At 39.0% G+C, this 19591-nt stretch overlaps 1 protein-coding gene across 2 annotated transcripts in view; it reads right to left on the reverse strand.

The window, feature by feature from the left end:
• ALDH1A2 (aldehyde dehydrogenase 1 family member A2) overlaps positions 1–19591 on the reverse strand; it is a 92658-nt gene that overhangs the window by 48134 nt on the left and 24933 nt on the right. For both annotated transcript variants that reach the window (XM_027569385.2, XM_027569386.2), the window contains exons 2-4: positions 6326–6430; positions 5999–6139; positions 2997–3126 (exon numbers count right to left, since the gene is read on the reverse strand). In XM_027569385.2, the coding sequence (XP_027425186.1) occupies positions 2997–3126; positions 5999–6139; positions 6326–6430 (376 nt within the window). The remainder of the gene's footprint in view (positions 1–2996; positions 3127–5998; positions 6140–6325; positions 6431–19591) is intronic.

The following is a 19591-nucleotide window of genomic DNA, read 5'->3' on the forward strand; positions in this document are numbered from 1 at the left end:
CCTTGCTGTCTCATTTTCTTATCTGTAAAATGGGTACAATACCTTTTAAAACCCAACCTACTTCACAGGATCACACACAGAATCACACAGGTCCTGTGGGCGAAGAGCATTTTACACAATCAAGTACTATGCACATATAAACTACATTATTCCTTTATATTGTAATTCCAAATGTAAAATTAGGGTATTTCACAAAGAAATGTATGTAACACAATAAAGACCGCCTCATTAAAGACTAATAACCTTCTTATATTCCAGATTTCAGTGGGAAAAGCCAAGAATGCAGGGACAAAATGAAGCTGATGTTATGTTGCGGAGTTACAAATGACAAACACAAAGGGACTGACTGAACACATCTGAGAATAAATAAGTGAATAATAATGACACCCCCTTTCCTTGACCTTTGCCTAACCCCCCTCCCCACTGTTCAGTCCAGCTAGAGTCCCTAAGCACTGAACTAGGCAGAGGGGCGGAGGAGCTGAATTCTCAGTAGCCTACGGGCAAGAGCCACTGTACCTGCCTCCTCCGTCTGCCTCCAGCCTTCCCTCATCTGTGGGAGGTACCACAGTGAGAGCTCTTCCATCTCAAATCCCCAACCTCTGAGGAGCACTGCCTAGCCTCCTGACTCTGGAGCGTCCCTCACCTGGTATCCCTCTAAATGCACTTTAAGAAAAATTAGGGAAACTAAACATTACTTAGGATTTAAGAGAGTGCCTCACTTTTCTCCTTCACGGGCTGCACACCAGTTTGTGCGTAAAGGTGAGAGAGACTCCCATGACAGCCTTTTCCAAGCCCTGTATTTCTAACTCCTACGTCAACGTCCTCAGGATCTCCAAAGAGCAACAGATGAAAACAGTGAGGTCTGTGCACCAACCACCTCTTGCCAGATAAAGTAAAATAAGCATCAAACATCAGAGACTCCAGGAAATCTTTATCGAATCAGGGTCTTCTCTCCTCTAAGAAAGCAAAAAACACTAAGACATGGTTAGGCCAAACCAAACCTATGTGTCCAGCCTTCTGTTTCATCCTATTTCTTAAAATGTTTATAAATCATAAGAAAAAGATATTTAAATGCCCAAAACATATTTGTTTTAATAGTGAAATGACGGGGTGGGGGCTGAGGGGGGCAAAAAACCCGGGGCCTTTGGTCCTGGTCTTGTTTTATTTACCTTTCTGCACTGACAAAGGAGAAGCCAACCTAAAAAGGCTGACACTGTTCTGTTTTTAGCAAAGCTTTTCATTCTCAGGCCCTCCGACAGGTATGCTCGTACCACACAGTAACCCTGCTCTGCTCAGGCCATTCCTAAATCCCGCCAGTGATGCTAGAGAGCAGGGCTTCTGTAAAATCCTCGGAGCCAGGACAGCACTGAGAGCCTGACATTCCCAAGGAGCCATCTTCTCCATCCTGAGTTTGCTGAACAAGGAAAACCTCTGGATGGCCAGGAAGAACGCCTCTTACTACAAACGCATTTCCTACAGACTAATGTTGTGCATGCTGCTGTCATTCATGGGGCTAATTTTAAAACAGACCTTTGAAGTCTCACCTCTGTCCCTCCTCCACTCTCACTGCAACTTCTCTTCTTGCCCCATGCCTGAATGAAGAAGGGTCACAACAGCCACTCGGCTGGGGCGGGTCTCTGGATCCTCTCCTCCCTGCTCAATGCAGAGAAGCCCCAGCACAGGCAGCAGCTAGCAGCTGGTGAGGAGGGCAGAACCTTGGGCCCCACCCCAGGTCTCTCCCGGCAGAAACTGCGCTGGAGGAAGATCCCAAGCGATACACACAACATGCATCAAAGCTTGAGAAGCACCGCTCCACGCCGTCCATCAGCACTGCCAGCCAGCCGCCCCTTCTCGGGTAAAGCAACACCTGGCCTAGGAAGGGCCAGCCTACTTTCCGCTCCTAGCGTGCCCACGGACAGCGGGGCTGTTCTCCGGAGCACAAAGGGAGAGTACCTGGCACAGCACTTGGCAGCCACCGGAAGGTCCTCAAGGAACACGTTTCCTTTCCTTCCATCTGTTCACCGCTACCGACATCCTCCTGTCTCCTTCAGCCACTCTTTCTCCTCTCGTGGTACCTTCCTCCCAGAATCTAAAATGGATCAGCTGGTGCAGTGATTCGCCAGACTCTAATGTCGGAATTTCGGCTCTACAACTTACTTGCCGGCCAATCAGGAAAACTACTTAGCTTCACTAGGCCTCAGTTTCTTCCTCTGTCAATGAGGATGCTAATAACACTGCCTTCCCCGTTGGGGTTGCTGTGAAGTCTCAGTCTGGTATTGGCTATCGCTGGCAAGTGCTGTGCAGGTCGGGACCTGTCCACTGACGAACTCAGTTTGGACACCTCCCTCCCCTTTACAGGACTACAGCGCTGAAGGCCAAGCCACACGACTCAGCAGCTCATTGTAACTCTCCCATAGAGGTCTTTGTTTCTGTTGTGGGTTTTGTCGCCTAACCTGGATCTTAAAAGAAAGGATGGTTGCTGTTTTTACAGACTGTAAAAGTGATTCATGCTCATTATAAAAAATACAGCCAAGTATAAAAAAGAGAAATAAATTATCCACCAGCTCACCACTAAGAGACAATTGTTAACATTTTAGAGTACTTTCTTCCAAACACATAGATCTCATGTTTCAGGAGGGGAAGGTCCAGGTTTTAACGCTCGTGGAATTTTCCCTGACTTCCCCACGTCCGACACCTGTCCGCACCCCCAGCGCCTGACGGAGCGCAGTGCTGAGCACTTAGCGGCTGACAAGACCACCTGCGCCTTAGCTGAGTGCTGCATGGATGTGGCTTGCCACTGCACTTATGTGGGGACTGTCCACACACAGAAACAGGGATGCTGTCAGAGTTAGTGATGTGCTCTGTTCGGCTCTTCAGTTCCAGCTGCTGTGAGTGTGCTCACGTCTGCTCTGTGACTGCCGTTTGTGTTTGATGGTGAAAGTGTGTTTCTGGTGGAACTTCACGTTTCCCTTTCAACGTACTCAAATTTCACGTACCTACAGGAATGGTCATCCCGTGAATTTTATCAGCCCAGCCTGCGTAATACCGAAGGGTTTTGATGACCCCCTGCAAATCCACGTAAAAAGCTTGCAGGAACGGTTTGCCACCATTTAGGGATTCCATGGTCTGTAGGAACAGAAATGAAGAGAGCTTTCTAAGTGATACACTAAATAATTTCTGGAGCAGAAGAAAAAAAAAAAAGAAGAGAGAGACTATGAATGAATATGAATAATGATGCATACCTGGTCAACTCTGACTTCCCAAATAAACAGATTTTTAGCACCGCCAGTTTAGTTTAGCTTCTAGGAAAGCCACAATGACTACTCATGCACATGTTCTTGTGCCTGGGTGTCCCCAGGAACCACTACCGCAATAACACGTAAACGTGACGTTTCTTCAACTGATGATAAAGAAATGTTCTGCCTGTCAAACCAGCTTCTGTTATATTAATGATCAGAGCTGCGTGGGGATTTTTTGGAGTCTACACCAGTAATCTGATTCTATAAAGAGAAGCGGGGACATGGGCTTTTATGTGACTGATGAGAATATAAAACGTTTTCCACTGCTGCCAAGACCCCTGCTGAGAAATGGAATATCTACAGTGCACAGCGAGTTTATTTATTACTATCAAATAAACAAGATCTCCTCTAGGGAAGCTCACACTCTAACAACTTCAGGGCTGGTTTTTTGTAAATATTTATGTTAACAACCATTACCTATTAATAGGGAAGTATCTGGTCCATTTAATAAAAATAGACATATTGAGCAGTTCTAGATTATAAACGTTACTGTTTGAATGACATATTCTGTAAACTGCTGAAACCTGTAGCAACAACTAAAAAATCCAAATGGACACACTGAAATGAGAAAAGAGTATTTCAACTTGAGAAATATCAAAAGTGTTACAAGTTTAACAAATTAAATAAGCAAATACATATGTTTATAATCTCACGTCCTTCTCTGTAAGCACATTTTATAACATACTGGTGTAAGAACGACTTGAGTGCTGACAAAAGTAAAATGGAAATATTCTCCTTTCGATGACATAAAAATACAATTACTTACGGTGCAATTTACCCACTTACTATGTGTAGAAGATGGGACTCTTTTTAAAAGATCACATTATCACTGTGTATTGTTTCCTCTTTATCAAAGGGAATCAAATTATTTCCCCATACTTTTTAGGATGTTTATATACTCGTGAGATGGGCACTACGTTCTCCATGCAGCCAGCACACGGCCAAACTCTACACAGCACTGAGTGAAGCAGAGTCAATAACCAGAATTTGGGCCACCTATATGGTCCCAATGAGCTGCTGACACCAGCCAAATTCACCTGTGTTTATTTTCAATTAATTATGTGTACTTGGATGAGGTATTAACTTTGCTCTCTGGTCAGGAGCTCCTCTATATTCCAGAGGCTATCTCTTAAAACTTACTCCTCCTATGGCTCGGGAGTGTTTAAAAGGAGAAATCTCATTTAGGTGTAAGGGCAAAAAGGAATGGATCACAGTGAGACAGAACGTCAGAAAAAGGATGGCATTTGAATTTTATGACATGAAAATATAACTGCAGAAATGAACTATATCATTATCTAGTACACACTGTTAGTGGAATGTGGTAAATATTGTGTAGATTTCACTCAATGAAACAAACACAGACCATCAATGTGCTCCCCTCCCGCCCAACCTTTATGTGCAAGGAACTGTGCTGGGATTACAAAAAAAGAAGTAAAACACAGTTTTCACTCGCAAAGAAATTATAATCCAGTGAAAAGATAAGCATCTAGACCGGCATACCCCCCAAGTGTTCCGAAGAATTCAGTTTTGCACAATATTGACAGATTAGACAAAAAATAGTGTTGAGGCTTAAGTTTAAGTGTGAGAAACAGTCAGCAGGGCTTTTCAGGGTCTCTCATATGCTCGGTGTCTTGGGAATATCTGAGAAGGAGCTACGTCACCATGGAACGCCTTTTTCACAAAACGCGTAAACACCTCATTGGGACAGTTTTCCTTGAAGTACCAGATTAGAAAATGTTTTTATAGAAAAGTAAATGTTACATACAGAGTTCCGGGATTCATTTATGTTCCCGTCCTGGGAACAGATCCCTGAAGGGGACGGTTGGAGGGAAGAGCCATGGTGGATGGGACAGTGAAGAAGGACACTCGTGCCCCCCTCGCCCAGAGCAAGCTCAACCGTGCCCTGCTTTCCTGTGCAGAGGGGAGGATACAGCATTCGTAACTCGAATGCCTGACTACACAAGGAGGTCCTCAACATTAATGGATCGCCTGTGGGTGATCGAGGTGGAGATCCCCGGTGTACGACACAGTGAGTCCCAAATGGTTCTGGTTTCCAGGCAGTTTATATTCTCTAAGAAATCGACTTTGATTTTAAAAAGAGCAAAAACAAACACAGGAACCACTAAGAGAGAGGAAGTTCCTCAGGTGAGAAAACGCTTTAGTGAAAAGAACGTTGCTGTCCCGGGCTATCTCTCCTTTTTACTGGTTCTAGAAAGTGGCAGAAGAACAAAGAAAGCAGACGTGTATGAGAGGCCCTCTGCTTCTGAAGGACTCTATTTAGTCAGGAGAGGTTAACTCTGGGGAGGTAAAAAAATCTTATTTGATTCTCAAATGAATCATTTGGGATTGCTTTTCTACAGGCTTCATGGTGACTTTCCTGCTGTTTACCTGTTTTTGTTTTGTGTTGCTTGTCGAGGATGGGATACGGTTGGGAAGGAAGGTAGGGAGGTCCTTACCAGTCATGGGCGGCTATGGTTTTGTTCTTCAAAATTCAGTAAGAAGAGACTCTCAACTGGTCTTGCACTTCCCCATCTGATCCCAAAAGCTTACCCCTCTCATTTTTCCTGTGTATTAGGGACTCCTCACCTTGTTCCCCAAGTTGGCTTCACATCACGTTTTTGGAAAGACTAAGGAATCTGCATTTCAGTGGAATGGTAAATTTAGAGTAAAGACTTAATGTGTTTTTTTAGGCTACTTACTGCAAGAACTGCCCTGTCTCGTTCCACCAAGTCCGCAAGTTTATCCAACAGATGACCTCTTTCGGAAGCATCCATCCTTCTCCACACTGAACCAAGAGAGAAAGCCAGGCGGGCCGCCTGCACAGCTTTGTCTATGTCTGCCTGTTTGAGAGAGAGGAAGAGGCACAACTGAGGAGACATCACACTCCAAATAAAGGAAGAACCACCTGCTTTCAGGGAAAAGGTGACGAACAAATGTCAGTGCTGGTGTCTAAAGAGCATAAGCTTAGTGCTCCGTTGTCTGAAGGCAGTTACTTCATAGGGAACATTTTGCTAAGAAGGACATACCTTGTCTGCTTCTTGGACTTCACACACCTGCTCTCCTGTGGCTGGATTATAGACAGGGAATGCTCTCCCGCTCTCTGAGTTCTGCCACTCGTTGTTAATAAAAATCTAAGGGAGCAGACAACAGATGGGGATCGGTGAGACGGGTGATAGGAAGCCAACCAAGGGCCAAGTATTATGGAAGTACCATGGTAGTAATATTTGTTCTCTGTGTTTGCTGGCCTATAAGCGAAGTATAGAATTTGAAGCAGTGCAAGAGACCCTCAAATAGTATGCAGTCCAGACTCTCCCAGAATTCAGGCATTTCTTCCATGCTATTCTTACCTCAAGGTTATCCAAATTGAAATGTAGTTCTTACCTTGAGTAAACCTGCCAACCAGTGAGAGTCAAACAAAGATGGAAGGACAGAGTGTCACACACATACAAACAATACACGGAGGCTGCAGAAAATATTTACTGATTGTCCAAACTGGCCAATATCCAAAAGGAGTAAATCATAGAACAAACTGATAGTCATCAAACTTTAGATCCTAGTTCCTCTGTCAGAGGCATAAGTACCTTCACAGTGGAACTTGAAGGGTGCTGGAATCAGTAAGCATTCACTTAATTTATAGTCAGATCCCGAACTGAGCCATGACTTTGAGCAGACTCGTCAGTGAGTTAAACAAGTTACGTGTGTAAATCCAAGTTAGATTTCTTTCCCTTTCCTGGGTAGACTACCCAGCTCAGCAAAGGGAAAAGTCCCGTCTTTCAAACTGGTCTCTCAAGGATTTCTTAAGACCCTTGGTTTCCTTATAAAGGAAATGGAGATTCTATTAAAATGGCAGAGACTAACAATTTAAAAAATTATTCAAGTTAATATCTCAGAAGATTTATAAGAAATGAGCTGAAGAAAGAGAAAATATAGGCAAAGAAATGTAAAAATTTTAATTGATATTAAAGAGGGAAATCCAAAAAAATATTTTTGGACTATGGAAGCTCAAAGAATACACAAAGATATTTCACTCTACAAAATTTATAGCCTGACAATGAAAATTTCTGAACTTATTAGCCATCAGTCAGTTTAAAATAAACACAATGATTTGTTATTTTCTGCCATTTTATTAGTCACAGATGCTGCTAATGAGGATAGATCTACAATTTTAAATATCAAGTTCTAGATTATTCCAAAGCTTTATTTTTCCTTGATTTGATAAAACAATGAGCCTGTGTTGAAGGAGCCTTCTTTTCCTGAGATTTTTTTTTAAAGATTTTATTTATTTATTTATTTTAGGGCAAGAGGGGGGAGGGGCAGAGGGAGAGGGACAATCTTTTTTTTTTAACTTTATTTATTTATTTGTCAGAGAGAGAGAGAGAGATCAAGAGCTCACATGCACAAGCAGGGGGAGTGGCAGGCAGAGGGAGAAGCCGGCTCCCCACTGGGCAACGAGCCCTACAGGGGATGCAGGACTCAATCCCAGGACCCTGGGATCATGACCTGAGCCAAAAGCAGATGCTTAACTGATTGAGCCTCCCCAGAGTCCCAAGAGAGGGCAAATCTTAAGCAGACTTCACACTGAACAGGGAGCCTGATGCAGGGCTCAATCCCAGGACCCTGAGATCATGACCTGAGTGGAAATCAAAGAGTCGGATGCTCAACTGACTGAGCCACCCAGGCACCCCCTGAAGGCTTTTTAAGATAAAGGGGAAAAAAAGCTTAAAATTGCATAAGTACTTAATTCATATGTAACAAGCATAAACACAATGACCTTGTAATTGCATAACATTTTAAACGTACAATTTATACACACACTTAATGTAATGTATTCATTTATTCAAGCAATACTCAGATACTTCTAGACATAGGACAGGCAAAAATGACTAGTAGTTCCAGCTGCCCAGGGTCTTCCAGTGTCTAGTAATTCATTAAATATTCGCAACAACCCTAATGGCAGGATTTTATTATCTACTAAAGATGAGAAAGTTGAGAGGATGGGAGGTTAAGAGTCTGACGAAGCAGGTTCTCGTTGTGGCTCTGAGTCAGTCCACCACTCTCTCCACTACATCAGAGTTTGCAGGATTGCTCAGAACAAAGAAACACAACTAGTTAGTGTCCAAGCCTGAATGAGATCCATAGTTCTTGGGCTCCTGGTCTAGTTCTCCTTCCACTCAGCTTAACAAACTTCCTAACAGTTCCCAGCTCATCAGATTTGCATACTCCTTTGAAACACAGTATGATCTCCAAGGAAACAAAGGGAAAAAACTGAAAGATCAGTTTCATTCACTTCTAGTGCACTGTCAGGCTTAAGGAAGAGGGGTCTTGCCAATACTGCTTATTCTCTTTATTCACTATTTGAATGAAACCTAACCTTTTTAGTCCAATTTTAGTTTTTAGCTTTGGTACTGAGCAGTTCTAACTACGTGTAAGAATTGATATTTCATGACTTTTATTGATTCTTAGAGGTCTTCCAAAGATCAAAGAGAAAAATTACTTATTGTTTAGCAGGATAAAACTCACTCATTCTCTTACTGTTTTCATTTAGATACATGGGATCATCTTATCAATTTAAGATACATTATATGACCTTAGTGATCTTTCCCTGTATCTTGAAACATTTTGCTCTTTCATCATCCTAGGCATCATCCCATTATCACTCATCATTTATTTCCAACCATGCTAAAAAAGAACACAAAAAATTATGGAACTTTCCAGAAATGAATAAATAAATACATCACAACTACCTCATCATCCTTTAGTGGTGCTGGAAATCAAGTACATACTCAAAAACCTGTGGAGACATACCAAAAAGACACAGGAGGAGCTGATGTGAAGGGGCTCCCAATGACCAATACTGGGATAATTTAAGCAACAAAATAAATAATGATAGCAATGGATTATCACCCATAGAATTAAAGAGGCACCCATAATGATACAAATTTTTTAATGAATATGTAAAGTGGGGGATAAGGTAAAGCTCTGCTTCACAGAATTCCAACTAATAGCTGTGAAGGAATGATGGAATTAGATAATCACCACGTGTCAAATACCACAGTAATTGCTGGAGGCAAAAATCATCAATGGATGGTAAAATCAGTGGATAAAAGTATAATGGAAGACTGGATGTTTTTGTAGTCTCACCCTCAAGATACTTATTAATTACAAAGGAAAAACAGGAACTTTATGTTAGAGAAACTTGGCAGATGGCACCTTAATCAAGCGATCAATGTTAACATCACCAGTAACAGGACAAATTAATTGTTATTGACATTTTATCTGCTTGTCCTAACAATAATTAGAAAGCTGTGTCGAGATCTCTTGCTTTGGTGGTGGATTTGTCAATATATCCCTTAGGGTCATCATTTTTATCTTTCTAAATTTTAGGTTATTTTATTAGTGAATATAAGTGCATTAACTATTAAATCTGGTAAAACAGAACCATTTATCAATATGAAGTGGTCCTCTTCATTACTAATAAAGCTTTGTGCCTTATAGCCTATTTTGTTTAATATTAGTAAAGCTACCTAAGCTTTTCTGTATTTCTGTAGTATTTCCCTGATAGATCTTTCCCCATCTTTTTACTCTCAACTATGTCTTTATTATTTTGCTGTGTCTCTTTAAATGATGTATGGCTAGATTTTATTTTAGTCAATATAAAAATCTCTATCTTTTAACTGGCAAGTTTAATACATTTGTATTTATTGTAATCATATATTGTGTTATATACTGTGTGATATTTGGACTAGATACTTTCAATCTGTCTTACTTAGTTTACTTCCTGTTTTATTGTGCCTCTTTTTTTAGTTGACTAACTACTGATGTTGGTTTTACAATTCAGTTTCCTCATTATTGGTTTGGAAGTTGTATACTGTATTTCTATTCTCTCATGGGTCACCCATGATATTTTATCATGCATATTTAACAACTTGAAGTTTAAAGTTAATATATATCTTAACATGCCTCCCAAACAATTATAATAGCTTTGGAACACTAAATCTAATTACTCTCCTCCAAGGGTTTATTATAAAATTATTATTCTGTACAGAAAACAATTTCTCATATTTAAGATTTTTTTTAAAAATTTCATTCTCATGATTCCTTAGAATTTCATTTAGTCAAGATTTATTGGGAATAAAGTCTCAATTCTGAATATATTTTTATTGCACCCTCATTTTCAAAAGATATCCCAAGAAGGTTACACAATTCTAGAGGCAAATACTTTCTCACAATATTTTGAGTATATTTATTATTCCAATATTTTCTATCTTGCAATGGTGTTTATAAGAAGTCTGCTGTAAGTCTCTGATTATAACTTCCTGTTTATGATTTGCCTTTTCTGTCTGGTTGCTTTTTAGATCTTGTCTTTGCCTTGGTGTTTTTAAGTTTCATCACAATATGTCCAAGGAATCAATTTCTTTATCTCAGTCATTAATCACTGTGCTCACAGTGTGTGTGAAAAATCTGTCTCATACGTTCTGGAGTATTCTTAATCATTATCATCATTTCCTTAAATATCCTTCTCTTTACTCTTTCCTTCTGGAATTCCAAGTGTTACACCTTTGTAGTCCACCCTCAATGTCCATTATCTACTCGTATTTTCCATCCCCCCTCTTTTAAAATATTTTATGTAAAAATAGCTTTATTGTTTTTGTCAGTATGGGATATATTCTTCTAAACAATTCAAACTATACAAAAAAACACAGAGAAGTAAAAAAAAACACCTCAAATTTCATCATCCACAGATAGCCAAAGTTCACACAGTCATATCTCTAAGCCCTATACATATATATAATTTTATAAAACAAGATCACATCTCTATGAGCTGGACAACTTGCTTTTAAAAACTTAACAATATTCTACAGACATTTTTTAATGGTTTCTTTGTATTCCAATGTGTATGTTTACACATATGTAGATAGGTGACTGTGCAGGTTACACGGGTACACGTATGTGCATAGCTTAATTTATTCACTCATTCGATCTTCTACTGAAAAATGCTTCATTATTTCCATTCATCTCCTTTTTTCTTTGTGTTGCAATTGGGCTGTTTCTTCAGTCTGTTATCCAGTTCTCTTTACCTGGATCTAATCTGCTAATTTCAATGTCTGTGTTTTTATTTCTAAAAGTTCTGCTTTGTTCTTTTTCAAATCTGCCTGGACATGTTGTTTTGGTTTTAAAAACTAATACTTTAATTTTTAGGACAGTTTTGAGTTTGTAGAAAACTGAGCATGCAGTACAGAGATGTCCCATATGTCCCTATCCCCCTCCTCAGTTTCTTCTCTTTTTAATATCTAAAAGATATCTTTAATATCTTTTTAGTATCTTAAGAGTAGTGCATTTGTCACAATTTACGGACTAGTATTGATACATTATTAACTAAAGTCTACAGTTTACATTAGGCTTTACTCTTTGTGTTGTATACTTTTATGGGTTTTGAAAAAACATAGTATCATGTATCCACCATTGCAGTATAATACAGAATAGTTTCTTCACTGCCCTAAAAATCTTGTGCTCCATCAACTCATCTCATCCTCTTCATAAACCCCTGATAAACACTCACCTTTTTTTTTTTTTTTACTGTCTCCATCAATTTACCTTTTCCAGAATGTCACATAATTGGAATCATACAGCAGGTAGCCTCTTCAAATTGGCTTTTTTCACTTAGCAATCTGCATTTAAGTTTCCTTCATATTTTTTTCATGGCTTGTAAGATTTTTTTAAGGCTGAGTCATATTCCATTGTATGGATGTTCCACAGTTTATCTATTCACATGTTAAAGGATATTTTGATTGCATCTAGTGTGGGGAAATTATGAATAAAATTGCTATTATGTGCAGGTTTTTGTATGAACATAAAGTTTCAACTGATTTGAGTAAATGCCTAGGAGTGTGATTGCTGGATCACATAGTAAGATCTTACTCTTAGATCTGTAAGAAACTGTCAAACTGTCTTCCAAAAGTGAGTGTGCCATTTTGCGTTCCCACCTGCAATGAATGAGAGCTCTTGTTGCCTCACATCCTCATCAACATTTGGTATCATCAGTTTTTTTGGATTTTAGCCATTCTGATGTGTGTGTAGCAGCATCTTGTTGTCCTAGTTTGAAATTCCCTAATGACATATGATGCTGAAAATTGTTTCATATGCTCATTTGCTGTCTGTATATCTTCTCTGGTGAGGTGTCAGATCTTTTACCCATTGTTTGAGTTGTTTTCTTGTCTTAGCATTGAATTTTGAGAGTTGTTTGTATATTTTGGATACAAGTCCTTCATCAGAGTTTTGCAAATATTTTCTCCCAGTTTGTGGCTTGTCTTTTCATTCTCTTTCACAGTGTCTTAGTGGATAAAAAAATTCATTTTTAGGGAAGCCCAATATATCAGTTTTTTCTTTCATGGATTATGCTTTTGGTGTTGTATCTAAAAACTCATTGCCAAACTCAAGGCCATCTATATTTTCTCCTATGTTATCTTTTAGGAGTTTTATAGTTTTACATTTTACATGTAGGTCTATGATCAGTTTTGAGTTAATTTTTGTGAAAGGTGTAAAGTGAGTGTCCAGATTCATTTTTTGCATGTGAATGTCTAGTTTTTCCAGTACAATTTGTCAAAAAGACTATTCTTTATCCATTATTGCCTTTGCTCCTTTGTCAAAGATCAGTTGACTATATTTACGTGTACTTATTTTGGGGCTCTCTACTCTATTCCATTAATCTATTTGTCTGTTCTTCTGCCAACAGCACACTGTCTTGATTACTATAGCCTCACAATAAGTCCTGAAGTTAGGTACTGTAGGTCCTACAACTTTTCTCTTTTTTAAAGATTTATTTGACAGAGAGAGAGAGAAAGAGAGACAGCAAGAGAGGGAACACAAGCAGGGGGAGAGGGAGAGGGAGAGGGAGAAGCAGGCTTCCCGTGGAGCAGGGAGCCCGATGTGGGGCTTGATCCCAGGACCCTGGGATCATGACCTGAGCCGAAGGCAGACGCTCAATGACTGAGCCACCCAGGCGACCCTTACAACTTTTTTCTTTTCCTTCAATATTGTTGGGTCTTTTCACCTCTCTATATAATCTTAGAATTAGTTTGTTGATATCAACAAAATAACTTACCAGGGTTTTGATGGAGACTGCATGAATCTACAAAACAAATTGGAAAGAACTGACATCTTAAAAATACTGAGTCTTCCAATCCATGGAATATCTTTCCATTTATCTCGATCTCCTTAGATTAATTTCATCAGAGTTTTCCTTATAAAATTCTTATATATATTTTGTTAGACTTATACCTAAGTATTTCTTTTTTTTGTGGTAATGTAAAGGTATTGTTTTTTATTTCAAGTTCCAATTATTCATTGCTGAGACATAGAAAAGCAAATGACTTTTGTACATTAACCTTATATCTTGCAATCATTTATTAGTTCCAGAAGGGTTTTTTATTTTTCTGGGTTTCATTTTTGGTGAATTCTTAGGGATTTTCTACCTAGACAGTTTTATTTCTTCCTTCCCATTTTATTTCCTTTTCTGGTCTAATTGTATTAGCTAGGACTTCCAGCGCAATGTTGCACAGGAGTGGCAAAAGGGAGTTTCTTGTTCCCAGTCATAGACAGAGAGCATCTAATTTCTCATCATTAGGCACGATGTTAGCTATAGTGTTTATCACTGAGTTGAGGTTATTTTTAGTTTGTTGAGAGTTTTTGCCATGAATGGGTGTTAGATTTTGTCAAAAGCTAATTCTAAATGTATAGATACTATCACATGATTTTTTTCATTAGACTGTTGATGTGACAAATTCTAGTAAATGATTTTTGAATTAGGAACCAGTCTTGTATACCTGGAATAAATCTACATTGTTGTGGTGTATAACATATTGTTGGATTTTATGCGCCGGTATTCTTTAGGGTTTTTGCATTTATGTTAATAAGAGGTATTGGTCTGTAGTTTTACTTTCCTGTAAATGTCTTATCTGGTTTAGGTATTAGAGTAATGCTGGCCATATAAAATGAGTTAGGAAGTGTTCCTTTTGCTTCTATTTTCTGGAAAAAAAAATTGCAGAGAATTGATATGTTTGGTAGAAGTCACCAATGAAACCATCTGGACCAGTGCTCTTTTTTTTGAAAGGCTATTAATTACTAATTCAATTTCTTAAATTTTTAGGGCCCATCTACGGTTAACCAATAAGAGTTCCATCCTCAGCTTCCACCATCAACTACTCCTTTTTGGTGTGTCTCTTAGGTCAAGCTCCTGAGAAGAGCATCTGATTGGTTGCAGCACATTTTTTTTCAAGTGCCTCCAGATGTAAATTAAATGACACTCCCTGGGTCCAAATACATGAAACCAGGAAGAAGAAGGTCACGTAGTATAGTTTGAGGCCATTAAAGGGCCAAGTCCTTGGTCAGGACAATTTCTTTTCAAAAGGACTGTGGAGGGGCAGGCAACAAGTGATGAGTATCTCAGGTGTGGGTGCCAATTTAACAGGTGTTGAGATTTGAAGAATTTCTGTATTTTTAAACATGTCTTTGGTATTGGTATCTGAGTAATGCTGGTCTCAAAGAGTAAAATGGAAAGTATTCTCTTCTCTTCGATTTTCTGGAAGAGTCTGTGTAGAAGTACCATTACTTTGAATTCAGCAGTAAAGGTATCTGGGCTTGGAGTTTTCTTTGTGAGAAGGTTTTTGTTTTGTTTTGTAGCTATAAATTCAATTTCTTTAATAAATATAGGGCTATTGAAGTCATCTATTTCTCCTTGTGTGAGTTTTGGTAGAATGCGTCTTTCAAAAAATTGGCCCATTAGTTATCAAATTTGTGGGCATATAGTTGCTCACAATATTCCTTTATTATCCTTTTAACATCCATGATGGTCCCTCTTCATTTCTGATATTAGTAATTTATGTCTCCTCTCTTTTTCTCTTTGTTAGACAGGCTAGATATTTGTCAATTTTATTGACCTTTTCAAAGAACCAGCCCATGATTTCATTGATTTTCCCTATTGTTTTCTTGTTTTCAATTTCACTGATCTCTGCTATAATTTTTTATTATTTTTCTTCTGCTCCCTTTAGATTTATATTACTTTTCTTTTTCTAGTTTCCTAAGATAGAGGATTAGACTATTTCTTGTTTTCTGTATATATGTAACTCAATACTATAAATTTTCCTCTAAGTAGTGTTTTCACTGCATCCCACAAATTTTGATGTTTTATTTTCATTTAATTTAAAATATTTTTAATTTCTCTTGAGACTTTTTCTTTGATCCATGTATTATTTAGAAATGTGTTATTTAACCTCCAAATATTTTGGGATTTTCCAGCTATCTTTCTGTTATTAATTTATGGTTTAATTCTATTGTGGTCTGAGAGTATTTTTTTATATGATTTCCATTCTTTTAAATTTGTTAAAGTATGTTTTATGGTCCAAGAACGTGGTCTAGCTTAGTGAATGCTCCATGTGAACCTGAGAAGAATGTGTATTCTGCAGCTGTTTGATGGAGGTTTACTTTACTATTCTTAGAGCTGATATTAGCATTTGATTTTATAGAAAGCTTTTGCATTTTCCTTCTGCTCCCAATTCATTTTAAGATCAATGTTCTTTCAACTAATTACTGCATTAAAATTAATGTATGCACAGTTATTTTGATTTCATATTGTAATAATATTTCATGTTATACCATGTAATAAAGCAAGAAAAAGAAATGAAAGGCAAAAAAGGCTTAAAAAGTAATATTGTCTTGTTTTTCAGACATGATTGTCTATATAGAAATTCCTAAAAAATCTACAAAAAAAAATACTGAAGGTATAATTTGGCAAAGTCCCAAGCACCGAGATCAATATATTATCAACAAATCATTGGAAAATGAAATTTAAATGCATATATTTATACACACACATTAGTTCATGCAAGATCTAGTTGCACTGTGACAGAAGGTCCCTTTAGAGTATACAATTTACTTGAATGCTAGAAGTGGAAATACTGGGGAGCAGCTATTAACCTTTTAAATTATGTGAATTTAAAAATAATAACCTAAGGAATAGTCTAAAGAAGAATTAAGGCTCTCAGGTGCAATGTAACCAGTTCACAAAATTGAGGGACCTACAAAACTCTCGCCCTCCCAACCCTCCTCTGTAGAAACAGGTTTGATAGAAAAAAAGAAAAATTTGAGTTGGAACTAAGAAAGGAACAGCTGAACAGAAATTTGAGTTTATAGAAAAAAATGCCAAATGTTTATTAAAAGCCTATTCTAAGGGTGCCTGGCAGGCTCAGTCAATGGAGCATGCAACTCTTGATCTTGGGATTGTGGGTTCGAGCCCCATGCTGGGTGTGGAGATTGCCTAATGTTAAATCTTTAAAAAAAAAAAAAGCCTATTCTAAACACTGAGTTGTTTGGAGGTACTACTGAAAACCCACAGATGATATGTACCCTGCTCTCTGCTGTCCTGGGGCTTATAATCATGATTCAAAGACAAAATTACTTTCCGAAAAGCTAAATAATGCACTACTCTATGATTTAGTGCCCAGATGAATGGTCGAGATAACCATGGCAGGAGCTCGCCTGAGAGAAGGGAGATAGCGGTGCGGGCTGATATGTTAGGAGAACACTTCAGGAAAACAAGAAATAATGAGGGAGGACAACCCAGGGTAGGGAACAGATAAAGGAGAAAAAAGAAACTCTATCCCTAATAAAACGATGTGGCTGGCCTGATCAGTCCCTCCTCCTTGACTTCACAGTTCCTCTTTGAAGATGATCTGATGCGCTGGTTTAAGGAGGGTGACAGAGAAGGAAGAAATCGAAGTCAAGCTGCTCTCCTTCCCTCCAGGGGTCCCTGGCCCCTGCCAGCAACTTCAGCAGTTGAGCGGCCCTGGGGTCCCAGCCCCAGCCTCTGCTGGAGGACTGAGTTCAGAGGAAGCAGGGTGCCTTCTGGCAAGCAGGGCCCCCAAACCACAAAGACCCACCGAGTACCTAGGCCAGAGACTCATCAAGCTAGTCACAGTCACAGACAGAAGGGAGACATGAGAAAAGATTCTTTTAAATGTTTTAAGTTGAAATATTTAGAAAGAGCTGTGATTAAAAGGCATGAAAATCACAGACCTGTACCTCTGAAACAAATAATACATTATATGTTGAAAAAAAAAAAAAGAAGATTGTAGGAAGGGAAAAATGAAGGGGTTCGGGAAATCAGAGGGGGAGATGAACCATGAGAGACTACGGACTCTGAGAAACACACTGAGGGTTCTAGAGGGGAGGGGGGATGGGTTAGCCTGGTGATGGGTATTAAGGAGTGCACGTATTGCATGGAGCACTGGGTATTATACGCAAACAATGAATCATGGAACACTACAACACAAACTAACGATGCAATGTATGGTGGCTAACATAACAAAATAAAAGAAAATATAAAAGAAATGGAAGAAAAAAAGGCATGAAAAATATGGCAGAGGAAATAAGAGACTGAAAAGATAAAATAAATACTGAAAAAACAGTGTTGAAAACAATTTTTTTTTTAAATACAGTTGTATTTTAAAGACTATGAAAAATAAGCCTTACGGATTTCCTACTGGGAAATGATGAACAGAGAAAGGAACCAAAGAGAAAGAGAAATGGGGAGTAGAGGGAAAAGGTGAGGGTAGGAGAGGGAAAGTAGAGCTAGAGCTCATCTCCTATGAATATTCCAGTATTGGGATATTTTGAACTATTCAATACTGGATAACTAGCTTTCTTTCCTTTTTTGCTGTGAAAACACAGTTAGCAAAAGCATTAAAGCCAGACCAGCCAGAAAACATACACAGCCCGTGGCAGGAGAACAATGTGATAGCCACAGACTTGTGTCATCAGAATCCTGCTCTCTGCAGACACGGATCATGTTCGTGGTTTTGGTCAACGTCTGCATTTTGCTAGTAGCCCACACAATGGAGAAGGGATTACACTGTAGGGGAAGTGTGGTATTCTTGGGTAGCATAATCCTGCTATCCTAAGTATGTGTACTTGGGCCAAAAGTTTCTCAGAAGCCATGCAAACAAACGCAGAAATAAAGACAAGGAGTGCCAGGCAATCAGTAGGGACAATTTTGTTATAAAAAGTCTAGTCTAAACACAGCTGAACTCCTGAGGCTAAGTCTCTTAAGACACGGGTTTCCAGGCTCTCTTCCTATTAACACTCTCCCATCCCTCCTTCCCTTCCCTTATCTCCCTCAACAGTTTTTACGAAGCACCTACTCTCTTCTAGGCATTGTGCCTGCTAGGGTCTCCTTCGATTTCTAGATTTTCTTCCTTTCCCAGGCTGAGCAAATTATGTCTTTCAGGCTAAATATGTCTTCCTGTCTCCAGTCCAAGATCCCAAGAGTACAAGACGGCTAAAGGGGTTCCGGTGCCAGTCATCCCAAAAGACAAAGGCACTGCTTCCATGGAGCACATCAAAACACACCCAAATAATTTTTTAAAGAGAGGAAAAAAAAATCACTCCCATGACTGATTCACTTGTAGAGAACAGACTTGGCTAAAACAAACTCAATTATATACAATCAATCCTACCTACTCTACTGCTCCATGATTCCCGTATTGAGAAGGCTCTTGACATCTGTTTTAGGAAAAGTAGTAAGAAACAGCCAACTGGTCTGAACGGCCTTATCAGAGTCACGTTGGGTTACGGCATTTGTTACTCTGTTGAAGCAACACGGCATTAAGGCCAAGTACACACCAATGTCAGTTGTGACATATTCCCAACCTAGAAGAAACTTTTCTTGCCGTCAGCGTTGTGGTAGAAGGCAATGGGAATTGCTACTGGTAATGGTTAATGTTCATTTCTTCCTGTCCCACTTTCTATAAACACGGTAATGCCTATACAAGCTCATTACTGTAAACTGAGCACATTTAAATTGGCAGTAAAACCAGAGTATTTACTCTAGTGCACATATAAAGTGCCTCATCCAATGTTTTGGAAATGTTTCAAGTTTTGAAACCCAGCAGCTGGCAGCTTTACAAGCCAAACCTTACGCTTAAATCACTCACTCTGGAAGGTTTTTTGGTGTCCCGTGTCAGGTAGTACCATTCAGCAGACACTCATTCCCCCACCCCTCGGATTCTTCTGCAATAAATTTGCATTCACAGGGCTCTTATAACTCTTCCAGCACCACAGACTCCTGATGGCTGTTGATTAAATGTATATATCCTGTGCATTTAATCTTTCATTATGGCCACTTCGTAAAAACGCCACAGACTGGACAAGCGATGACACATAGCGAGAACCTGGAATCCCTGCAAAGCCTCAGATTAGGTTTTTTCTCCTTCTTTATTAATCGTGACCATTTTGTGTCC

Source organism: Zalophus californianus, chromosome 6, assembly GCF_009762305.2.
Source record: "Zalophus californianus isolate mZalCal1 chromosome 6, mZalCal1.pri.v2, whole genome shotgun sequence".
Classification (NCBI taxonomy): domain Eukaryota; kingdom Metazoa; phylum Chordata; class Mammalia; order Carnivora; family Otariidae; genus Zalophus; species Zalophus californianus.